The sequence below is a fragment of the Papio anubis genome, chromosome 9 (genome assembly GCF_008728515.1).
Source record: "Papio anubis isolate 15944 chromosome 9, Panubis1.0, whole genome shotgun sequence".
In the NCBI taxonomy this organism is placed as follows: domain Eukaryota; kingdom Metazoa; phylum Chordata; class Mammalia; order Primates; family Cercopithecidae; genus Papio; species Papio anubis.
The window spans coordinates 4,610,923-4,630,011 of NC_044984.1; the positions used below are offsets into that span (position 1 = coordinate 4,610,923).

The window sequence follows — 19,089 nt, forward strand, 5'->3', positions numbered from 1 at the left end:
AAGCACAAATGCTAAGAAAACACATATGTAATTTTATAGCCACATGGGTGTGGATCCTGTCCCTGTCCTTTTCCCATACATTCTCATGACAGACCCTTACAAGTAGACTAACCTACATCCATAGATCAGGAAAGTTGTACGTGTTCAAATTCAGTCTAGATTCCTCCCATATGAACCGACGCCCAGCGCACATTCTCAAACACATCCTGAGGACTTGTACACAAACACTTAATCCTTCACCTCTCCCAAACTCATGAGTGTAACACTAGAAATCAGAGACCCACAGAGCTTGAGGACCTTAGAGATAATCTTATCCAGCATCTTCAGTTTACAGACAACAGCACTGCAGCTCAAAATGGATAAACTGCTTGTCTGAAGCTGAAGTCTTTTTAATAGAACATTTCCTGTGGTTTTGATTAACCCCCTGCTCTCTAGTTTCCAGCATAGGGAGAGACATGGGTGATTCTGGCTCTTGAAATATTTCTCTTCACCAAGAAAGGTCCAAGTTCTGTACTGCTAACTCCAGGATAGGATTAAATCCCAGTGAGCCCGAAGGAGAATCAAATTTGGCCAGGAAGAGGCAGAGCAGACCTAATGCCTTCTCTGATAGATAGAGACATATCAGGGGTCAGAAACAAAACTTTCTCCAAACCAGAGATGCTGCTTAACTTCAAGACTCATAAAATGTCCAAACTGAAAGGGACTTTCAGGGCCACTTTGTCCAACCCTCTTACTTTATAGGTCCTGAAACATGCAGAAAACTGGAGGACTAGAACTGGAACTACAATACTGGGACTAGATCCCAAATTTCCTAAAACCATCCAGTGTTCTTTGTGCTGCTTGACATGGATCAAGCCTGTGGGACTTCCCCTGGCACCACATGGGTGGCCCAGAATCCAGCCAGCAAGCTCCCCATTACAGTCGCAATGAGATGAGAGCGAGAGTCCCACAAGTGCCCCGTGCAGTTAGAAAATTCCTCTAGGAGTGAGCCGTAATCTGGGGGTGGGAATGCCAGGGCCCCATGCCAGGAAGGCCCGGGAGCCCATGGCTTTGCTCTTCACCTCTGGCCTGGCTTCCACAGGTCCTGCATGATCACATTGCCTACCGCTATGAGGTTCTGGAGATGATCGGGAAGGGGTCCTTTGGACAGGTGGCCAAGTGCTTGGATCACAAAAACAATGAGCTGGTGGCCCTGAAAATCATCAGGAACAAGAAGAGGTGTGGCTTGGGGGATGACATAGGCCACAGAAGAGGGACTGTGTGACTCTGGCCCCTGCAGAATGCCAGCCCTTCCTGACTCTGCCTCTGCCTCCGATCTTCCCTTTTGTTTTACCTTTTCTCTTTCTACCTGTCTGATTCCATGAGGGGGCAAAGAGGAGGCGAGAGTATGGTGTTTTTAGTGCTTCCTGCCACTAGACAGTCTTGCTGGGGTCATGGGGAGGGGCTGACTGACTGCTGCAGTGGGACCTGACACTGATGTTTCTGTCCTCATTTCCCACCCTGCCTGCCACTCCCAATCCCCTCAGATTTCACCAGCAGGCCCTGGTGGAGCTGAAGATCCTGGAAGCTCTCAGAAAGAAGGACAAAGACAACACCTACAATGTGGTGCATATGAAGGACTTTTTCTACTTTCGCAATCACTTCTGCATCACCTTTGAGCTCCTGGGGTCAGCTGCCTTTTCTTCTTAACTCATTTCCTCTGGAAAAGTTACCTAAGTGATAGTGTTTGAGGTCAGAACGCTAGATTTTTCTGGATGTGAATATTTAATAACTAGAATGTTCATGACAGTCACTTAGTTATCCAGAAGGCCCAGGAGCAGGGAGGCTGCGATGAAAGCAGGCAATCTTGGTATGCCTGTCACCTGTCAGCCTCCCCGTGATGCACTTCCCTGGGGTGGGTACTGAGCCAGGTGACATGACCAAAACAAGGCCTCTTTCCTCAAGAGCTAAACCAAAATAGTCAAAAAGGACTTTTCTTTGTTTGCTGTCATATTCCCCACTCGTGGGCTTTCTGGCCTGATCATGCAGAGGCGGAAACCTAAAGGGATAGGCCGCTGGCTGCTCAGAGTGGGAAAAGGGTTTTGATTTTGAGTAAATAAGGACAAGAGCAGATATTTTTGGTAAGAGAGCAGAGCCTGACTTAAATAGATTGGCATGGCCTGGCTGAATATTGGAGCTGACGAGGCATGCCAATCGCAAGGGCATGCTAATTTGATGATTATTCTCTCTGGGAAGACCATCTGATGCAATTTATATAACACTAGAAACCCAGAATGCATTTAGCAAAGGAGAACAAGCAGGGCTGAGCTCTCAGAGTGTTACTGGATTCAGCAAGCTGGTAGCTCAGGGCTCCCAGGACACCGCTGCTGATGGTGAAACTCTAGGAACCAGCTACATTTGAATTAGCAGGTAAGGTGACACTCTCCTCACCATTTCCGGCTATTCCAAAGCGTGGTCGAGTCTCTGATATGCAGAGGTAAATTATCTTCTCTGTGGCCAAATGGACAGCTCGGTCTACCTTTCTTGGCCATGAATCCCAGTGCACAGTTAGGATGTCATTGTGCTTAAAAGAGCTCTGGGAGGTCAGAGGGCCAGGGTGTGCAGGGGGATCCAAAGCTCAGAGAGATGAGGGAGTTGCCCAGGTGACTAGTCAGGATGGGGCCAGAGCCAAGTCTCACATCTCCATTGCAGCCCTCAAGAATGAATGGTGGCCAGTGTGATGGCTCACGCCTATATCCCAGCACTTTGGGAGGCGGAGGCGGGTGGATCACTTGAGGTCAGGAGTTCGAGACCAGCCTGGCCAACAGGGTGAAACCCCATTTCTACTAAAAACACGTCTCTACTAAAAACCCCATCTCTACTAAAAATAGCTGGGCGTAGTGGTGTGTGATTGTAATCCCAGCTACTCGGAAGGCAGAGGCAGGAGAATCGCTTGAACGTAGGAGGCAGAGGTTGCAGTGAGCTGAGATTGTACCACTGCACTCCAGCCTGGGCAACAGAGCAAGACTCTGTCAAAAAAAAAAAAAAAAAAGAATGGCTCTGGCTGGGCGTGGTGACTCTCACCTGTAATCTCAGCATCTTGGAAGGCCAAGTTGGGAGGTCACTTGAGTCCAAAAGTTTGAGACCATCGTGGACAACATAGCAAGACCCCATCTCTAAGAAAACATTAAGAACGAGTGACTTGCTAAATACTACCAAAGCTAGATGATCTTAGGAATGGAAGATGAGGAGGGACCAGCAGAAGTTTGCTGAAAAGCCATTTTGGGGTCATGCTCTTTCCCTTCTCTCCCCATCTCACAGCTTGCACAGAGGTTTCATCTGGCAGCTCACAAATAAATATTTATTCTTCAAATGCATTGTATTAATATTAGTTTCTAACATTCGTAAGTCTATAGATGTCATATCATTCAGTAGGCTTCTGTCACCCTAGAGAATTTCAGATTCTCTGGCAAGAGCGAGCTTGCATTTCTCAAGGGAACAGTTAGGTGAGACCAAACAGCCACACTTTGGGAGGAGCAGGGGCTCCCTCTGGCCTCAGCCCCCATCTGCCCACTCTCTTGTTCCTTACTTGTCAGGAACCTGATGTCCTTAGACAGCCCTTATTAGGCCCGGGCAGCAGTGGCTGCTTGTTTAAGTGACCGGTGGGTTTCCTGGGTCCCTCCCAAGGGCCTGAGGAACTATGACTATTGCAGAAGTTTGGGCCAACCTCTTAACCCACCCACATAACAAAGTGCTTCAGTGGCCTTGTCACATGAGAAATGAGGGGACATCTGAGAGTCTGACACGGTTTCACCCTGGGCCCACCATGATTCAGCGGGAAAGCTGAGTCTATAAGGGCATGAAAGCCCTGCCTCCTGGTCTGAGGCTTGCCTGCTACTAGAGGGAAACCAGGTGATACAAGATTGTTTGCAGGTTCAAATTCAGCCTTCTATATTTTTTTACACCCATAGGCTTCACTTTTCTCCTCTCTTTTCCAGAATCAACTTGTATGAGTTGATGAAGAATAACAACTTTCAAGGCTTCAGTCTGTCGATAGTTCGGCGTTTCACTCTCTCTGTTTTGAAGTGCTTGCAAATGCTTTCTGTAGAGAAAATCATTCACTGCGATCTCAAGCCCGTGAGTACCACCTCCGTCCTGCCACGGAAACACTCTGGAAATACCCATTCTATTCCCTAGGCTGCGTAAGAATCACAAACTCCAATCAAAGCATTGCCTTTGACCTTTTTTTGTGTGTGTGTGCTCTATTGTCATGGCAGTATGTATGTCAAGGGCGGCATTTAATGCGAATGTCAAACAAATTCAGTCAATGGCATTTCTAAGGCCATGCAAGCGAGGCCTAGAACCAGGTGCCAAAGAAGATAAAAATAAAGTCACAATCTTCAGGAGTTACAGAATCAACAGGGGGAAAGTGACAAAATATATGCAAAAGAAACTCTGCAAAGCAGTGACTATGAGGTCCAAAAGAGAAATACCGACCACAAATCAACTGGGAAGTCAGAGGGGAGGATGATGAGATTTTGGAGAGGAAGTGGGAGGAGGCCCATGGAGGTGGTCATATTTGAACTGGGCCCTGAAGGATGGGGAGTATTAAGGTAAGCAGAGGGCCTAGGGCAGCATTACTGTAGCTTGACATATGTCTTTTCTTCTCTCTAGGAAAATATAGTGCTGTACCAAAAGGGCCAAGTCTCTGTTAAAGTCATTGACTTTGGATCAAGCTGTTATGAACACCAGAAAGGTAGGCCCCACGCCAGTCCCGTCATCTGAGTTTTCCTATTGCAATTTCTCTCGCTTCACATACAAGGTCACCCGGCTTCTAACCTGGGCTCAGCTATCACCACTACCAGTCTGATTCTGAACAAGGTGCTTCACTTCTCTGAGCCCAAGTTTCCTCATCTATAAAATGAGAAAGTTGTATCCAAGTACTAAAAGGGTGCTTTCAAGCTCTCATATTCTGTGGATATGGAATTATCCAAGAACAGTGAGTCCCAAAACTAACTCAATGTGTATCTGAATTGCTTTGGGGCTCTGAAAAATGATAGTTTCCAGGGCCTCACACCGCAAGTTCCTAATCCAAATTTCTGGGAAGTAGCTAGGAGTCTGCACTTCAGAAACCATAGTCATTCTGAAGCTTGGAATTCGCTGCCCCAGATCCTCTAGGTTTTATACTTTTTCAAGCTAGGATCCAAAAAGTAGCTCTGGAGTACATTTTCACAGCGTTTACTGAACTTGATTCAATATTGTGTTCTTTTGGCTTCTATCAGGTTCGCTATAGACAACATGTACCATTCAACAGACATTTATGATCTGTTTTGTGTCAGTCACTGTCCTGGGTACCAGGAACAAAAAATGAACATTCCCTGCCCTCAGGTTGCTTACGATCTAATGTAAGAGACAGAAAGATAAAAATAATATGGTGACTACAACAATTAGAGATGTACACAGGCTGTGTTAAAGATACACAACAGAGCGACTTTGGGACCAGCCTTTAAGGTGACAAGGGCTGTCAGAGGAAGCTTCCTGAGGCTGAAGAAAGGATTACTAGACGGATGTTTCCAAATGTTAGGCAGATCAATTTTTTTTCAGGAAAAAACACTTACAAGTTTATTAATAAAGAATATGATAAAAGACACAGATGAGAGATACACAAGGCAAAATATTTGGAAGGGGTGTGAAGCTTCCATGCCCTCTTGGGGGCACGCCGCCCACCCAATACCACATTTCCCATACTCTGGAAACTCTCTGAATCCTGCAGCTTGGGGATTTTTATGAAGGTTTCATCACATAGTCATTGAGATTATTAACTCAATTTCTAGCCCTCTCCCCCTTCCTCCAACAAAGGAGTTAGAACTGAAAGTTCCAAGCTTCTAATCATGGCTTAGTCTTTCTGGCAAGCAGCCCCTATTCAGGAGTCCACCAAGAGTCATCTCATTAGAACAAAGAGAGTCCTATCACCTAAGAAGTTCCAAAGGATTAGGAGCTCTATGTCAGAAGCCAGGACAAAAGGTCAATTATTAGAACAAGAGATACATGTAGAACCCCTATCACTCAAGAAATTAAAAAGGTTTTAGGAGCTCTGTGCCAAAACCTAGGGGTACAGTCCTATATCTATTTCTTATTATTTCTCACACGTGCTCATATACAAGCAGGTATATTATTAATTTGAAGAAAAAAATAAGTTGATGCACCACATGCAGTGTTAGCCATTCACTCTCACACATTGTTGGAGGAACTATAAATTCATATTGTCTTTTGGGAAGTTACTTTTGCATCTTTAACCAAACATTTCACTCTAAACCTTCAAAAATTATAAATTCCCCTCTGAGGAACCTGCCTACAGGTTACAGATGTTCCCATAGAATGTACATCTTCACTAATGCACTGTTAAGTAGCGCAACATTGGAACCAACCTAAACATCTACAAATGAAGAATGGTTTAATAAATTAACACTGTTATACCACGCAGCTATTTGAAAAGAGAGATTTAAATGTAATGGCCTAGAAAGATCTCCATGATGAAGTAAGTGAAAAAAACTGAATAATGAAACTTTTGACATGTAAATATATAAATAAGATAGAAAAGGATTTGCACCACACTGTTAAAAGTGGTTATCACTGGAGATGAGCTTGGAAGAGCTTAGGGTTGAATTTTCAACTTTTGCTTTACATATATATCTTTTTTTTTAGTAAGGATATGGATGATTTTTAAAATTTTCTCTTGGATTTTCAATTTTTAAAATTTTTTTAAATTAAATAATTTGGTGTCTTTAATTTGCTAAAGATTTACATAAGATTTCTATATGTCTAGTCTTAAGTGAGACCAGTCTGTAGGGTTTTTTTTCACGTGTGTGTGTATCTTTGTCCTGTTTGAATACCAAAGTTACGTCTTGAAAAAATGAATTGACCTTTTCTATTTTCTGTTCCATCAAAGTCTGAAGAAAATGGGAATCATTTTCTTTTCACAAGGCCTCTTAGAACCTGCTTGGAAAGTCATCTGCATGTTGCATCTTTTGCAAGAGGAGTTCTTGAACCACTTTTCTACTTCTTTCATAGGCTGTTAGTCTGATATCCAGACTCCCTTCTGTAAATAAGTTCAGCTTTTGTATCTGTATGAACTTATTTTTCAGAGTTTTGCTTACTCTACTGTTCGTCTTCAATTTGCTTTGCTTGCTGAATTCTCCTCATTTCTAAGACCTGCTCTCTTTTCTTTTGCAACCATGCTTTAAATACCATGTCGTTCTCCCTCTTTTTTTTTTTCTTTCTCTTCTTCTATTTTCTGTTGCTCTTCCTCTCCTTTCAGCTTTTCTGTCTGTTGTTCTAGTTGTTTTTGTCGTTCTGTCAAGGGGAGAGACAGTATGTTGTGGTCACTGGTGAGATATGTGCAGACTCTGTCCTGATTAGATTTCCCATTCCCTTTACTTCGATCTGAGTTAGACAAGTCTTGCAGTTGAGTGGTGGCTGAGGGATATAAGCCAGCAGCTCTTCTGTTGATGAGTGAGTGACAGCATCAATCTTTCCTGCAGAATCTTCTTTCTTGATGCCACTGACACAGGAGTTGGAAGATCTGGGTAACAACTGCTGAGGGTCATTTTCTGTACTGTTTGCATTATTATTGGGAGGCAAAAACCCCAGACTCTCAATGTCTTGTAAACTCAGAAGTTCAAATTTTCCATCTCTCTCCACCAGTATTGTCCTATCCTTGTTTATTTCACAGCTTCCATTAGTAAGTGACAGGAGCACATTTACTTGTCCCAAATCATTGGAAATACATAACTGTGACAGTTTCCCAAACATAATCCTTTCATTTTCAAAATAATTTTTGTAAGTATTAGTGTCTTTTAGTGGAAGAACTTCCAGATCAACTAATTTGTCCTTGAGCTTAAGTTTTTGCTCCCTTTTATCATTTACAGGTTCTTGATTCTGTAGAAGCTTGTTAGCTTGTACAACTTTCTCCATAATATATCTCCTTACTTCCTCATCCTCTTCCTCCTCCAAGTCTTTCTGCTTTCTAGTTTGGATTCCTGGAAAGAGTTTTCACTATCTGAATCTGATATGGGATCCAAAGGTTGAACGCTTGGAACAGAAATCAAGTCATTTCTTCTCGGTGGGACCTCAGCCTGCAAAGATTTGTCAGGATGAGAAAGCTGTTTGGTGTGTTCTATTACTGTTTCATTCTCTTTGAAGTCTTAGTTAATATTCTCTTCCTTCTCACAAGCCATCTCTATTATGCTGGCATCACTTTTTTCATTTTCATTAGTTAACCACTCCAGGTCCTTTTCAGAGTCACTTTTGTATTCTTTTCACTTTCTTTTGAATCAGTATCTTTATTTTCATTCATTTTGCTCTCTCCCACCATTAATATTTCCGCTCTGCATCGTCCTTCCCTTCTCTCCCTCTGTCTCCCTCCTGGCTGTGTAAAATGCGGTGGCTGGGGCCACGGAGACGGCCAGGGTGTTCTGCTCTCCTCCTCTTTCTAAACTCTTCACATTGAGGCAAGGGAGACCCTGGCACTTGCCTCGGCAGCAGCCAGGACCACGCTGCCATGGCAACAGCATGCCACTGTGTCTTCCATCCAGGCCTCTCTCTGGCAGATCAATTTTTGAGGACATAAGACCTTTATGTCTCTTATGTATGAATCCTATGAGAAATTCCAGCTAAAAAATAATGCTTCCTACAAAGAACTTGTATGTTTTCTCTTCTCAGATGTTGAAAGTTGTGTAACTTATCAGTTGTCATTTATCTTGGCTGCCAAGATGCTCAGAGCTGAATTTGTAATTATTTTATCCTTCATTTCTAGCAGTCATTGCCCCCTTTGCATATTTTCTGACTTCTTTTTTTATCTTTATTTTAACTGTGAGGCAGATACTAGAACTGGACTGTCTACTCTCAAATCCCAGCTCTGTCACTTATAGCTGAGTAACCTTGACATTTTAACCTCTGTATGCCTCAGTTTTCTCTTCTTTAAATTGGAGGCAATAATACTACTTGCTTCACAGAATTAATGTAAGAGTTGAAAGGGCTTATCTATAAAAGTACTTGGAATCGTGCCTGGCACATACTAAACATAATGTAGTAAATACCATTAAATCTGTGTTCTAAAATACTCTGTGCATATGTACTTTGCAAAGTATCACAAATACATTTGGGAAGCAGGCAGGATATAAACATTATTTTTATTAAATCTCTATTTTGTTTTAAATCACAGAATTATGTTCTGACAATAACCAATTTAAACAACAGAAAAGTGGTTACAGAATCCCTGCTCCTCCCCAGGTAACCAGCAACCCCAGTTATGTGGAAATAACTACCGTGTTCCATTTCTTCGACTTCAGTCTGTTCATCCTCATCCGTTGAGATTTTTCTTTCTCTACAACAAGTGCACATACTATATTGAATATACACTTTGCACGCTCCCTTTCTAACTTGATATGCCTCTTCCCTTGCCAAGTCACAAGGCTCAGAAGCCGTCTACCCCAAATTAATTTGACAGTTTGAAAACTTAGTCTTATGTTTTGTTTGTTTGTTATAAACTTGGCTGACTGAAATTCACTTTCCTACAACAATGCCTACGTTGGAGTTCGTTATCAATAAAGCAGGGACAATAACACCTCCTTGAGAATCAGATTGCTGTGCGGATATGCTGTTAATGTGTAATGAGAGTTCTGAGTGCTGGCCAGCTGCACTTCCCTTTCCCCGCCAGCGGGGGCGCAGTCGAACTGAGGTGTCCTGGGGGAGAATGTTCTGGAGAGGAGGAAGGTTTTCCCACCAGGTTTTTCTCACTTTGCCTCCGCAGTATACACGTACATCCAAAGCCGGTTCTACCGATCCCCAGAAGTGATCCTGGGCCACCCGTACGACATGGCCATTGACATGTGGAGCCTGGGCTGCATCATGGCAGAGTTGTACACGGGCTACCCCCTGTTCCCCGGGGAGAATGAGGTGGAGCAGCTGGCCTGCATCATGGAGGTACGGGGAGGGCTGGCGGTCGGCTCCCACGGAGACCATGGGCTTGGCCTTCAGACACTGGGCTGCATCAGACTCTCCCAGGACCATGGCCTGCATCCTTTGTGTTGTGGGTACTTCCTAAAAGTAGTTTTGACATTGTGTACTCCCTTGTACTTGTCAAGTCGACATGTAACATTTTTATCATAACTTTAAATAGTTGCAGAGGATGTCATTTCCATCATATTGTAAATAGTGACGTTTTAAAATAAAACCGTTACACCACTCTTTCAAAAATATCGAAAAGAATACAAAACCAGACTGACATGACACCCATTAAAATCCATCTGAAAGTATGTGAACAAGTTCTCAAGAGTTGTGCATTTATTTTACTTTGTTCTTTTTTGCTTTTTGTTTCTACTCTTTCTTCTACTTCCTCCACGGAATTTTATTCTAATTTAATATACGTTTATGTTTAGAAACTTCTGTCAATCATTATAGCTTTAAACGTTTCCTGATACCGTAAGCTTCATGTGTAAAAATTTCTTTTTGGTAAGTTACCATTAAAATATATCTGGTGTGCAAATTTTGATAATGATTGAAAATAAAATGTGAAATCTTATTGGGTGTACAGCTCTTAGAAAAATGAATAGAACTGGGTTTTCTTTTTCCAGTTAATGCCTATGCCCATAGGTGAATAATGCTTCTTGCTAGAATGCCGGGGCTCAGGATCAATGTGATTCCAATTGCTTGGTGGTGTAGATGTGAACCCAGTGAGGAAGCCTGTTCTAATTAATGTCGTCTAATTCGGTGACTCCTTTTGAGTTCTATGTAAGACTCAAATGGTGATCTGTCGTCTAAAATTATGTTTACCAACCTGTCAGCTGACACCCCGATTAAAATGTTGAAAACAAGAATTGGAAATTATTGGACTTCAAAATATGTATATTGTTCAGGCATTAGTCATTCATTATGGGAAATGACAGTTTTCTGGGAAAACTATCTCCCTATAGCAAGGCTTTACCAAGACTCTTTATATGATTATTAATTATATCTACTATGCTTTCACTTGAAAGTCATCTTGTTATGGAACTAAATTAGACAAAATAGAAAAATAACCTTAAAAATTTAAAATTTTACATTTAAGGATTTTCCCAGTGAACACAGATATTTTGTGTGCAAACACCAAGCTAGCTGGCTGGTTGGCTGGCTGGCTATCTGTCTGTCTGTCTGTCTATCTATCTATCTATCTATCTATCTATCTATCTATCTATCTATCTATCTATATCTTTGCCAAATTTCTGTTTTCCAGATTGTCTCAAAGTTACAGATAGAGAAACACACATAGCCTTGAGAATGACTAAACATAGATAATTTCATTTCATGATTGAAACTAATAATAAAATATTAAAATAACTTAGGTAAAAATAGCTGCGGTGGAATGAAAACTGGCCTGCGAGTCATTAAACCTGGGGTCTTAGTCCTGGCTCTGTCTTTTTGCCTAGTCATTTCCCGGCTCTGGACTATAAAATGAGGGGAGCAGAGTAGATGGCTTCTAAGGTTGATAATGTATGATTTTATAAAGCATTCCCAGGCCGCTCCTGCTTCCATTACCAAAGAGAATGGGGCCTATGTTTCAACTTTCTTACAGCCCCAGAACTGACTCAGCTTCCTCTTGACCTCCGTGTCAAAGGGTCTGAGGAACAGAAGAGCAGGATAATGCGTGGATTATGACTGGGAACCGAGCCGCAAGGGTAGGTGACCCACACTGTAATTTCCTTATCTCTGTGTGCCCCTCCAAGTTGCAGTAGGAAAAGATGAACAAGTAGGTGCTACACTTTTCTTTTCAAGAAGGTATTTTGTCTTGTAATTGTCTGATGCTCATCCGGTGCTTTTCATCTTCTTTTCTTCTCCCTTTCCAGTGCTCCATGGTGGGATATATCATTCTTTAATTCCGACATGGCAGCATGTATACTAGTTTATTTGACATCTGGCTGCTATCAAGAGTGATGGCTCACCCCCAGTTGGTGCTGATGTTTGTGTAGAATAACATGGCCAGTGTTGATTCTTAGGATATGAAACCAGCCCTGGATTAGGAGTTAAAAGGCTCAGGCTCTGGGTTTGCTCTGCTACTGACCTGATGTTATTACTTAATGCTTTGGATCTTTATCTGTAGAAGGCAAAGCTTGGCCAAAGTACGCCCCACCCCTCAGCCTTTGAATCTGTGATCCCACAAAGAGTGAACCAATTGAATTATCCTTATTAAGGTGCTGGGTCTGCCGCCAGCCGGCTTCATTCAGACGGCCTCCAGGAGACAGACATTCTTTGGTAAGTGTGTCTAGTGTGTCTAATGAGGTATCACAGGCCTTGAAGACACCTGCCGTACCTTAAGGCTCATTTCATTCTTTTCCCCTGGCCACATACCAAAGGGCTGTGATTAAGAGCTTCTTTCAGAGAAGTAAAAGATAATGAGCAGGGAAACCGGATAGCATGATGGAGATGGGATGGGCCAGTCACAGTGCGAATGGGGTCTGACGGTAAAAATGTTCAGGAGGAGGAGAATGGCCAGGTCCCTGCTCAGAAGAGCTATCAGCAAATACTGCAACCTCAAAATATTGTAACTGCATCCTCTCCTGGACGCTCTCCCCACTCTCCCAAGCAACTTGCCCTCTCACACTATGCACTGTGCAGGGAAATCAAAGGGCAGAAGCCTCATTTCCAGAATAGTGGAAAATTCCATTGCTGCAATCTTGTTTCCCCTGCTAGAATTCTTCTTATCCTCCAGACCCTACTGTGCCAGGTTCATTACAACAGTTAAGCAAGGACTTGGTTCTGCTTTGATGCGTTGTGGCTGGTAGTTATGTATGTGTCATCAGTCTGATTGTTGGGAGTAAACTTTGTCCACAGTCCTGGCTGCCCCCTCCTCATAATTTCCAGAATTCTGGATTTTTGTGATCCTCTGCCTTTCTATTTAAGTGGTCCTATACAAGATGGAAGGATGGGTCCACAAGGCATCAACTGAGGCAGGGCTTTCAATGCACATGCACCAAAAAGATGCAGCAAGTCCCGGACCTAAAATCCCTTTAAAGAACCACAGGAAGCTCAGAGTCCCAGATAGAAACAGCCAGAGTGGCCTGAAGATCAGCAAAGTGGAGCAAAGCCAAAGAGAAGGAAAAGGGAACTCCACAGACAGGGACTCCGTGCTACCTGGAGTGACATTTCTCACCAGCCATGGTTATCAGGTCTGTTCATGGACTCCCTCTGACTATACAATCCCAGACATTCCTGGCCCTCCCACCTCCGATTTTCAACTGCGAGCAACCTCTGAATGTGTATGCAAATTTCTGTTCACAACTTGCCCCATCAGTAGGAAGGTCCAGAACACTGTCGTGGGGAGATCCTTTAGGATAAAAGGATTTGGGTCATGCTGGCCAGTATGAACTGATTCAGCCACGTGGGGGTTGTAATTTGTCTATTTCTGTATCATTTGGTAAAAAACCACGTGGTACAGAGCCCTGCCACAACTGCAGGCTCCTTGGCCCTCTCCCAGGACTCCTTAAACTCTCCATGATCCAAAAACCTAACAGCTGAAGGCCAAGCAAGCAGAGGTGCTCTATGATCCTACTCCAGTGCCAGGGCTGTCTTCCATTCTGATTAGTCGGTTCCATGCCATTGATTCCAATGGTTAATTCTTTTAAACATCACCTTGTATCATGGCTGGAGCTTTGGAGACCTTGCCTCTGAGCAGGGCAGTGTCCTGGTTGCCATAGAATGGTGCCCACACATTAAAACAAGCAATCTGGCGGTCGGCCGAGGATCTGGCTGGCTCCCCAGTATAACTTACACATGGACCAAGGGAACTGGTCTTTGGATCCCAAATATACTTTTTCTACCCACAACTTAATAATTCAGCCTTTCAGATTAGGCAGAGTCATTGTGGGAAGATACATCTTGAGCCTGGAACACTGAATTCATGAGATAGCATCCAGGTAGGGACTAGCAGGAGGGGAACATAGAGCGCCTTCGTAGGAACGTGCTGAAGACATAGGCACGCCCACTTCCTTATTTCAACCACTAGCACTAGGCGCTAGGATGGTGACGGGATTTTGGCAGCAACATCCATGTCTTCGCTTCCTGTGAAAGAAGGAATGTTGCTGAGAACTGCATCTCCGTCAGTGTTTTCCAAACTCTATCCAAATGTAAGAATCATGTGGGGACTTGGCAGAAAAGCTAATTCCTATGATTCTCTTCTATAAGCTATGGGAAGATTGAGATAGGACCCAGGATTCGACGTTTTTAATGACAGCTCCTTGTGATTCTCATGACAAGATGAATTTGGGAAACACTGTTGTTCAGTCCTTGACTCCCTTTCCCAGGTTTGGGCTGCCAACAGCTCCTCAGCCCCTGGCAACTCCTAGTTAATACCTGCAATTAGCAGCAAAATGGTGTTGTCTCAAGGCTGGTAAGATAATATACTTAGGTGGCCTAGGTGGCTCAGGCAGTAGGAAGGGAATGGAGGGAATGATTAATGAGGGCCAGAGTGAGAAAAGCTTGTACAAGAAAACACTTACATGATCATGACTTTAGGAGCTTTGTTATTTATAAGACTGTGAGCTTGATTCTTCTTTGGTCATTGGTAAAAAGGGCAAGGTAGGATGAAGTGGGAGGGCTGAGGCCATGATCCAAAAGGAAATGGATCTTTGTACAATTTCACAGGACCTTGTCACTTAAGATTTACTTTACCATTGTTATTATTATCAGTAGCATTATTATTTTATCTTGGTGTTAAACCATTTGAATTATTTGTTTGCTTTGGAGAGGAGGTAGTGGGAAGGAAGTTCAGAACACACTGAATAGTAGGAAAAAATCAATTATTAAAGTAAATTGTATTCCTTGGGTAATCTACACATGGTTATTTCAAACTGTGTGTGTGTGTGTGTTTATTGGGATGTGGCATGAGGCGAGTGTGTAAGACAGAGAGCAAAAGAGCTACAGAGGCCACTCTAAGAAGCAGCATGATGTGACCAGTAAATATTTACACCTGAAACTAAAGACAGAATGTTGTATCTCTACAGATTCCAAAGGTTTTCCTAAAAATATAACCAACAACAGGGGGAAGAAAAGATACCCAGACTCCAAGGACCTCACGATGGTGCTGAAAACCTATGACACCAGCTTCCTGGACTTTCTTAGAAGGTGTTTGGTGTGAGTTTGTTGGGATATCTCTGCCTCTGGGTTTCCTCTAAAATGCTGTACTTGGACACACGTTCGCTGGTGAAAGTCTAAGGCTGGGAGATAGTTATGAAAGTAACGAGAAATGCTAACAATAGAGCTTTAAAGTCTACAAATTGCTTCCACATCTGTTGTCTCATCAGACATCTCTCTCTCCCCACTGTGTGGTTGTCAGGGCGGATGATTTGTTCTGTTTTACACGTATGGAGGTTGGGATTCAAAGAGATTAAGAGACCTGCCCAGGAATACACAGTGTATGGTAGAGTTTGTCATCTTCCTGGCCTCACACTGCCTGACAGTGAGATGGTAGGCCAGTCCTCAATTTCTTCTGCTCTGTGAGCTGAAGCCAACCTGCTGAGTGCTTGTTGTAATGATTTGCATACACATCCAGTTTAAACTGGTTTCAGGGCCTGTCCCCATCCCCCTATGATTTAGTACCCAAATCCTCTTATATTAGGGAATTAGGGGAAGGGTGAGCTGTAAACCATTTATTATGTACAACTTTTTACAATCTATATGCATATTTTGAATCTTAGAAATTAGGTCTGCACTTAAGTCATAGTACCCAGTACAGTGCCCAGTTTAAAAGGTGTTTAGAAAACGTTAGCTATTCTTATTATTTTACGACTATTAAAGAGGTAAATCTAGCTCCACAGAGTGGCGAGTAGATTATCCATGTGATACTTGGCAAGTCATCACTTTTGTCTGGGCCTCAGTGTTCTCTCCTATACAATAGGGTATTCCTAAGCTCCCTTCCAGTTCCATCAGTCCTTAATTTAGTATTTTTAGAAGACCATATCATCACAGTCTATTCCAGATGGATGGAGTGGTGTTATCAAAATACTCTTCTGGCATCTGTGCACTCTGGAATTTCGGTAGTAGCTCAGAGGGTGAACCATGAGGTAGTGATGAAAGTATTCCCATCGTAGGGGGTCATGCTATTCGCTCATCAGAATAATCAAGGTAGAGAAGGATCCTGTACCCCATCTTTACCCCTACCTTAACAAATGACAGAAACCAACTGCTGAGACAGATGGGTTATCTAGAAACCTCGACCATCCAGAACACAGCTTAGCACCAAGGAAGACATTATTTTCTCTTTTGTGCAAAGGACGGATTACTCATAACTTGCAAGAGGCAGTCGGGCTGATGGGGACTGTTACCTTATATATATATTGCTAATCAGCAAATCTTTGGAATGAGAGACTACAAGTTTTGAGCCAAGTTCAATAGGCATAAATGTAAAGCCCTGTGTCTAGATGTTGTAGGCTAACTCCAAAAGTCCAGGAAAGGAGAGATGTTTAGCAGCAGTTCATTTGACACAGAAATGAGAGTTTGAGCGGTTTTAGGATCTTGATGAGTCTAGAATGCTAATACTGTCTTCCCTGCAGTTATAGAAGCTGTTCCCACCATGATGGACACCAGTTAAACAACTGCTAAAATATCCTTATTTCAGGAAGGTGGCCAGATGGTGAAAACCGTGTCATATGATTATCAGTTAGTAGCAATGTAAATATTTTCAGATGGTTGAAGGACTGAACCATAAAAGAAGGATTCGTTATTTTGTATGATGGTAATGGGTTGATGAATTAGGACCTAGGTAAAAGTTACTGGGAAGCAAACCAGTTTTGGCACAATAAAAATCAAGAACTTTTAAAGAATCAGAGTTTTTCAAAATTGGAATAGATGGTTCTGTGAGTTAATGTCTTGTCACTGAAATTACTCAAGAATTGCGGGGTGATTCCATGATGGTAATTCGGTCAATGTGTTCTGCTACTGAATTACAAGTTTGATTGGATTATATCCAAGTCCCCTTGCAAATCTTAATATTCTAATTCTGTAAATCTCCTTGCGATATTTTTGAAGCCCCAGTTCTGTAGTCTGGAAATTCAAATCTCTGTTTTTAATATTGTTAGCTTAGTAAACCCTAAATCCTATTGATTAAGCTTTTGTAAAATAATATTTCTTATAAGGAAATTTCTAGGAATGCTGGAAGACTTGGACTGTAATATATATTCCCTGGCTTGTTATACACATCTTCTAGAAAGATTATTTCCAATAGTTGTTTCCAGGTACTTTTAAGTTATATGCCATAATCTCTGTTCTGTGATGATATATCTTTGAGATAACAACATAACTTAAATAAAAATCTTTATTGGGTTTTAAAAATGTTTTAATATATTAAAAGGAAGTAAAATAATAACCCATGCGGGGCTTTGTTGGGGTGCAGATGGGAACCTTCTCTTCGCATGACCCCGGACCAGGCCCTCAAGCATGCTTGGATTCATCAGTCTCGGAACCTCAAGCCACAGCCCAAGCCCCAGACCCTGAGGAAATCCAGTTCCTTTTTCCCTTCTGAAACAAGGAAGGACAAGGTTCAAGGCTGTCATCACTCGAGCAAAAAAGGTACAGCCTGTCAACCAGTCCTATTCCCACAGTCCAGGAAGCCAAGCATTTCTGAAGGATTTGCATGTCAATTTCTGTAACCTCACCCTGGGGTAATTCTTGTGGCTACGTCATGACTATCCTGCTATTTCTTACCTTTGGGATTTTCCTTTTCTGGGAAATTTGGCATTAGCCTGGATCTTTTTTGCCCCTCGTTAGGATTTTCCATTTTTCTCCTATAATCAATTTCCTTTCTCCTATAATCAATTTCCTTTCTCCTCCTCCCCTTTTCATTAAATGCATCCACCCCTTTATGCCCTATAATTACCTTTAGAATTTCTGTCAGTGCCAGATTATGGCATTATGCAAATTTTTATATGCAATATAGTCTAGTGGTTAGCTAGATGGTCCTAAGAGTCAGGTTACCTGGGGATTAAATTCTGGTTCTACCACTTATCAGGTGTGGACTTAACCTCTCTGTAGCTCAGTATCTCCATTTATGAGAATGAGAATCATGCCTATTCTCCAGGGTTGCTGAAATGATCAGATGAATTAGTGAACGTACAGTGCTTAGAATAATGTCTGGAACGTTGAATGTGCTTTGCAAATGAACTGGTTTTGTATCGTCACAGTCATGGTTTCCGCTAAGTGATGTACAACCTAAAGGACAATTAACATATAATCCACACTTGAATCTTGTTCCCTTCTGTCTTCTCTCTCCTTTAGCAGATGAGATCACCAACGAGACTACAGAGAAAACAAAAGATGGCTCCACGAAGCATGTTCAGCCTTCAGGGGATCAGCAGGACTCTCTCCAGCACAGAGCTGACACTGTTCAGCTGCCTCAACTGGTAGAAGCTCCCAAGAAGTCAGAGGCACCTGTTGGGGCAGAGGTGTCCACGACCTCCCCGGGACAGAGCAAAAACTTCTCCCTCAAGAACACAAATATTTTACCCCCTATTGTATGACCTTTGCTGAGGGTATGTCCTGCTCCTTTCCACCAGTGATTTGTATTAAGACAGCACTTATATTGTACAATACTTCAGACTGTTTTTTTTAAATACATAAAAGTTTATTTTTAAAAAACTCTATTAATATGGCCAATTGGCATGATTCCTCTTATGAGGGATGGGGAAGGATGTCCTTGCACTTAAATTCATTCTGTATGTGTTTGTGTGTGTATAGGGGGCAGGTAGTTTTTAACTCTCAATGTTGTAGCATCATTAAGGGAACTCTTACACAAAAGAAAATTTTTTTCTTCTTGCCCATGACTGCCAACCTATGTCAAGATTTTTGTTTGAAAAATGATAGAAGCTGAATTCAGAAGTAGTTTAAACAGCCGAAGACATTTATTGACTCATATAACTGGGGAATCAGAAAGGGTAGATGTAGTTTCAGTCACAGCAGGAGTCAGCAATTCAGATGAGGTTGTAGGGCTCAGACTCCCTCTTCATCTATTAGCCTTGTTTCTCTCTATGGTTAACTTCATCCTGATGACAGGCCCTGCTCAGAAGTTAACCACCAATATCCAGT

The 19,089-nt window shown here is 42.4% G+C and overlaps 1 protein-coding gene and 1 pseudogene across 26 annotated transcripts in view; one reads left to right on the top strand and one right to left on the bottom strand.

The window, feature by feature from the left end:
* The window catches only part of DYRK4 (dual specificity tyrosine phosphorylation regulated kinase 4), a 51,993-nt gene extending 33,346 nt beyond the window's left edge, over positions 1-18,647 (top strand). For 14 of the 26 annotated variants that reach the window (XM_021921916.2, XM_021921918.2, XM_021921920.2 and 11 more), the window contains 9 exons: positions 1,082-1,218; positions 1,527-1,667; positions 3,978-4,116; positions 4,654-4,735; positions 9,791-9,963; positions 12,207-12,267; positions 15,015-15,144; positions 17,402-17,577; positions 18,283-18,647. In XM_021921916.2, the coding sequence (XP_021777608.1) occupies positions 1,082-1,218; positions 1,527-1,667; positions 3,978-4,116; positions 4,654-4,735; positions 9,791-9,963; positions 12,207-12,267; positions 15,015-15,144; positions 17,402-17,577; positions 18,283-18,524 (1,281 nt within the window). In that variant the 3' untranslated portion in view covers positions 18,525-18,647. Of the gene's footprint in view, positions 1-1,081; positions 1,219-1,526; positions 1,732-1,755; positions 2,410-3,977; positions 4,117-4,653; positions 4,736-9,790; positions 9,964-12,206; positions 12,268-12,915; positions 13,182-15,014; positions 15,145-17,401; positions 17,578-18,282 lie in introns of those variants that run through there. The other 12 variants (XM_021921906.2, XM_021921910.2, XM_021921904.2 and 9 more) reach the window with 10 other exon arrangements.
* Positions 7,138-8,465, bottom strand: LOC103875576 (annotated as a pseudogene).
* Positions 18,648-19,089: the final 442 nt, after the last annotated feature.